General features: G+C 39.4%; 1 protein-coding gene across 1 annotated transcript in view; it reads right to left on the reverse strand.

The window, feature by feature from the left end:
- Positions 1–4,911, reverse strand: part of abhd11 (abhydrolase domain containing 11) — a 7,475-nt gene extending 2,564 nt beyond the window's left edge. Inside the window, exons 1-5 of the mRNA XM_010786647.1 lie at positions 4,495–4,911; positions 3,049–3,184; positions 2,490–2,663; positions 1,629–1,799; positions 1,154–1,335 (exon numbers count right to left, since the gene is read on the reverse strand). Of these exons, the coding sequence (XP_010784949.1) occupies positions 1,154–1,335; positions 1,629–1,799; positions 2,490–2,663; positions 3,049–3,184; positions 4,495–4,610 (779 nt within the window). The 5' untranslated portion in view covers positions 4,611–4,911. The remainder of the gene's footprint in view (positions 1–1,153; positions 1,336–1,628; positions 1,800–2,489; positions 2,664–3,048; positions 3,185–4,494) is intronic.
- Between the last annotated feature and the right edge of the window lie 1,133 nt (positions 4,912–6,044).

The following is a 6,044-nucleotide window of genomic DNA, read 5'->3' on the forward strand; positions in this document are numbered from 1 at the left end:
GTATCGTAAGACCTAAGTACTGTTTAGTTGGGACTTTTATAACCGTTCGCGAAAAAATAATAACAATTATAACGTCCTAATACCGTCCACTGTCGAATTCTTTTCGAGTTTTTACGGGATAGAGTTTTTTAATCTTACTGGCAACGGATGCTGGTTTCATTTTTTTTCTAAAGTATTGTCGTTTTTTGTGTTTAGTTTGTAAAAACTTTTTACTAGGTAATTTACGTGAGGTCGATTGAACCAACCCTAGGGAAAACGTCGGCTAACTTAGACGCGTAGTTTACCGCCGGCCCGTACCTGCCGGTATAAGTCGCGACACCGTAACGACTCCACAATACCTTACGGTCCGCTACGAACGTTATCCGCCGGAACATCCGAAGTAATCGTTAAAAACCAACCCAGACCACAGAAAGTCGAAGAAGGAAGGTCGTTAGGGTGTTATAAGCAGGATACCCTCAAGTCCAGTCCCCTTAAACGGTCCGGTTAGGCTAGCCTGTCATCATACGGTACCAGTCAGTGGTCAATGACACCAAAACCGTCGACTTCCCGTCCACGGTCTAGTACGACCTTTTACTTAAAGCGAGGTAAGAGGTATGGACTCGAAAACGTCGTCTGCCCCTTCGTACATCACGAGATTTTATGAGGAACCATTGTGTCGACGTAAATGAGACCCGAACTACTTTTCGTGTCACCTTTCAGTGCTTGTGGTCGTCGACTGTATCAGAGGGTGAGGGCAGAGGTTTTTTTTTTTTTAATTGCATTACAGAAAATAAAGAACTTTATCACAATATTCTAATTTTCTGAGACAGTCCTGTATGTATACATCATGTTATGTCAATTTGATGCTGCTTGTGCTTTAAGAAGATCTGATTGATGGAGATGTTGCACAGCAACACTAAATATAAAAACATTATGTGAGTACAAGAACGGTTTGATCGTTGGGATTTCAATCCGGAATAAGTTAAATATAAGGTTAATATAAACACAAGGCTCAAAGATATGGATCTGCTGGTATATAATAAACCTCAGAGCAATAACTAGGTTGTTTAGACATATTCTTTTTAGCTATTACCTCTATAATATGTAGCATTTTCAGTACTCTCTGCTTATGCATCTGCTCATGCAAAAAATTAAATGTCTGGGTCTATTTTACCTGATATAAGCAGAGCTGGCTCCACCCAAAAACAATGTCGGTCCATCATAAACGGTGTCGAAGCTGGGGAAACTCATGATGTCCTCAAGGTGCGCCGAGATGGACTCCAGGTTGACCCTCCAGGCGTAGTGTCCGTTCTGCTCCACCAGGTTAGTCAGCAGGAACTGACGCACCGAGCGCTCCTGAGGGATGGACAGTTGATTATAATCACTGGTTCAGAGTTTGACCTCAAAGTGGCCGGAATAAATATTCCTGCATTTTAGACTAACATTCACCGGGAGGACTATTAACTAGTCACTTTCAAGTTTGCAATGCCAAATCAGTTATTATTTACTGCAGGATAAAATATCAGATACAGGAAATGACATTGACACTTAAACAGAGATTACATTCCAAGATAATTTGATTAAAGAAAGATTGACCATCTATGTATTTCAAACAATGAGTAGTGTGAAACCAAAAAGGGATTCCTGACCTTGACCAAACTGCGCAGCTGATCCTCGGCCATCCGCCTGGCGGTGGAGCGCGGGATGTCGCTGGAGATCTTCACTTCCTGCATGGCCTTGATGTAATACCGGAAGTTGGTGCGTGTGGAGGTCTGGGCTGGACTGATGTCCACCACCACCAGCCTCTCCACTAAACCAGCCTACAAACAGACACATAGATTGGGGTTAACACACATTTTAAAATAGAGTTTTCCTATACTACAGCTTTTTTTCTGATTTCTCTTGATGGCATACTATACAATATCTTTTTTAAGATGTTTTGAAGACAAACGCTTATATGCTATGACAGTTTGTATGATGATTTATGGCATACTATACTATGACCATTTGTATTATTATTTTATACTATAACAATTGTCATGGCCTAGTATACCAGGGCTTAACAATAAGGATTACCTGGGGAAAGTACGATGGCATGTCGGGCTTGTAAAGTGTACAGAAAGATTTGAACATATTCTGATTTTTTTTCAGAGCTGCTGATATATGTAGCTAAGGAGTGAGCCATCTTACTTATCTCACCTCTTTTAATATCTGCACATGTGCTGTACTGTACTAATATTATTAATAACTATACACCCTAAAAATAAAAAAATTGATATGGCAGCTAGTAAAAATTGAGCTTATGCAACCCGGAACAAGGAGGAAAAGAGATGTTATAGTCGGGAAACCAATGACAAAAAGTAAACATGACAGCTAGGTGTGGCAGGAACTACAGAGGATTATAAAGTTCAGAGAGGACAGGAATGTAGAGAGAGAAAGGTCAAAAGATATCCAGAAAAAGGTCTGTTAGAGTCACCATTAAATCACGGTGACATTTCCCAGCTGCTCACCTGTGTCAGAGCGGTCGTCATGGCAGTTTTTCCTCCCATGCTGTGGCCGATGAGGACGCATTTTTCAATGTGAAGCTGAGCGAGGAGGTGCTTCAAATCCTCGGCCATCGCTTCATAGTTCAGCTCCGGGCTGTGAGGGCTGTTACCGTGGTTACGGGCATCTACAGTCAGCACCTATCTGGACAAAGGACAATTAGGAGACTTGAAACAAGCCAACAGAGCAGAAACAAAGAAACTTTTATGTCAGCTGTATCTGTTTTTTTTGGCTCCAGCCTCAAGCTCAGGCAGGGGGAAAAACAAAGACATTATTGGGCAACTGAGGTGAAGAGATACTTAAAGAAAGCCAAAGAGCAGATTATTTATCAGTATTTATTACCATAGTACAGACTGCTGGAGAGTTGTATCAAATGACTGGCAGCACACTGGTTGATTGTGTACTCCATTGTCTGCTTTTGTAAGAGGGCCATTGTCAGGCTGCTGAGAACCAACTCAAACCCATAAAGGGAAACTGTTTTTGGTGTAACAACAGACAAGTGTGATGTCTTCATCACTGCATTACCTTTCGACCCGTGCGCTGCACCAAGGACTTGGCTATTGAGTGGAAGTTAGATTTGCTGCCAAAAAGGCCGTGCAGAAACACCAGGGGAGTGCTCTCTCCCTTCCCATCAAAGACATCATAGGTCAAGTTGACGGGGCTGGGGAAGAAAAACATCCTTGTTGATTAGATAGAAAACAATTAATGTTGAGAATCATGTTAGGTAATAGATGTATGTTATACAATTTTGCAAACTTATGAAACTTTCATGGAGAGGTCTAAATAGACCCATTCAACCAGAAAGAGGTTTTGGCAACATTGTTTAGTGACTTGTTGCTTGTTTATTTTAACTGATTTGCTTCCACCTACTGGTACAACACAATGTAAGCATACGTGCACAATTACGTTGCTTTTTACAGGTTTACGTTTTTTTTATATAGAAACAGAACATTTGACTGGACATTTATTCTAATTTGAAAATGCACGGTAAAAATGTCCTTGACTTCAAATGTGCCACTGTAGATGTTAACATAAGGGTATACGGGGAGAACACACAACTACATACAATATTCACATTAAAGAAGCTAGAACCATAACACATTTGGCCAATCTGTTTGTTAAATGGCTTTAAATATACTCCAAACAATGTTATTTTTTGTAGATCAACTAACTGATTAATCAGCTTATCGTTTTAACTAAAACATTTAACACTTTACTGGCATAATTCAGTATTTGTTGTTACTATATAATATCATTAGCTAAACCGATAGCCCTGCAATGAAGGTGCTAAAAGGCCTGTTTGAACGGAGATATATAGGTGTTTTTTAAATGTCTACCCCAGATGGAAATGATAGACCCACCTCTCAGTATAATACTGAAAGAATAATATGTCATTAAGGTCATACCAATAAAGCTATTTGATTTTTAATTGAGTTGAATAACATAAATAAAATATATAAAGTATAACGCAATACTACAGGCATTAACTTAAAACAATTCCATTATAAACCAGTTTTAACAAAAACGGTGTAAAATTCATAAACATTTGATAAATTAAAAGGGGGTTGTGTTACATACACAACGACCATGTTAGCTTGGTTGACTAAACTGATAGCGTAGCTTGCAAGTAGCATACCACGGACTAAATAAACATGAAAGCAAATATAGTTTTAATTTAGCTACATAAATAAATAGGATAAAGCAGACAGCCGGAATATATATGATAATATCTCCACTGCAGGTTAACACTCTTGCTAACCAGACGCCTGAATGTCATTTGAGTAAATAGTGTAAGTTAACGGTTTCTAAAGATAGAAAGATCAGACACGATGACAAAATACTACGATTGAATAACGGGCTGTTTTTAAAGAAACATTTGGGGTGTCATTTGCACCCAGCACCTCCTCCACACCACGCTACTCGTAAGGCAGACAGAGGGCATCAGCTAGCCGGGAGCTAGCACTTACATACCTGGATGAGCTGGCTGCTCGGACCGGGAGAGCCGCACCGCTCACATCCTGCGGCTGAATGCCGAACAAACGACACGACAGCATACCCCTCTGGAACAGACGACAAAAAGCACTCATGGCAGCATATGCTCCGTTACCGAACCTCTCGACAAAAAGCGTGTGCGTTAAACCATAGACTGCACAGACACGGTCACAGTTGCAGCGGAGAGTCCGTAGTGAGAGTGAGAGCCGCAAGATCCGATTGAATGGAGTTTCTCTCCGTCAACAGCTGATGCTGCGTCGTGACGTAGCACGCACAAAATAAATGCGTGTTCTTTCAGATTTTAATCTCTTTTAATATGACTTTATTTCTGATATTTTCCTTTTCTTTTTGCCTGTAGACTGGGGTTGAGGACGAGCAATCAACTTGCGATTCAAGAGCGCACCGGAACGATGTACTCTAAGAAGGACTGCGCATGCGTCAAGGGCAGTAGTGTTTGGAATATGATTTGTTTGAAGTTTTTAGTATGTCGTTTTTAAGTTTGAGCCCCCAGTTAACAGGTGACACAATGCACTTGCTTTATCAATATATTTTTCATTGCAAACGACCCTGGACTTCACATGTTTTCAATGTAACTTGTGAAAGTAGATTTTTTCTCTTTTACATCAATATACAAATATTTTATCTTTCGTCTGAATAGGGGAGAAGGGGGTAAATTGAGCCAGTGGGTAAATTGAACCACCCCCTGTAACCAGGCAACGCCTTATAGTTGTAATCAAGTGACCAGAAATTATGCAAGCTCCACCCATTTCTCATTGCCTGTGAAAGAGAGATACTCATTGTGGTCTGGTCAGTAAACATTTTTACAAAAAAACGTTTCTAGATGTCAGCTATATCGGCTGTCATGTAAAAAAAAAAAAGTATACAGGTTTAAACACATATATTGTATATGTTGATGTGTTGGCAGCGTATTAAACCATGTGAATCATTAAGCTAAAGATGACTGAATTGTAATGCTAGGCTATTTTTTCTAAAATGGTGGCTATGGGGTAAAGTGAACCATGGGCCTTGGGGTAAGTTGAGCCAGTTTTTCAATGGAGAAATTAATGAAAGTAGGCCAAGTTGATAATAAGAGCTCATTGTAGGCTACATTTAAAGTTAAATTTACCCTGTCTTTGATTGGTAATATGTATGCAATTGTATCACCATTTGTATGATTACTTTTCCTTTTAACATGTTAAAAAAAAATCAATCAATTCAATCGAAATGTATATAAAAAATATTTGAAAAACCAAGCTTGTATTTGGTTTGTTATTTCTTTTTTATAGTTACCTTTAAGATTTGTTGTAGGTATGCCCAGGTTTGAACAGTGGTTCAATTTACCCCCTGACCTGGATCAACGTACCCCTACACTGGGGCAAGTTGAGCCAAATAATAGCATCCATCATGTTTTTTTTAAGAAGTAATATTTTCACTGCCCTTGATCAAATATTAATTATTATCATTGCCATTGATAGGAGACATCCTGAATTATAGGTGTGTGTTTTCATTTTACTATGTGTCATTTCTCC

This window comes from Notothenia coriiceps, unplaced genomic scaffold (assembly GCF_000735185.1).
Source record: "Notothenia coriiceps isolate Sejong01 unplaced genomic scaffold, NC01 NC01_scaffold00029431, whole genome shotgun sequence".
In the NCBI taxonomy this organism is placed as follows: Eukaryota; Metazoa; Chordata; class Actinopteri; order Perciformes; family Nototheniidae; genus Notothenia; species Notothenia coriiceps.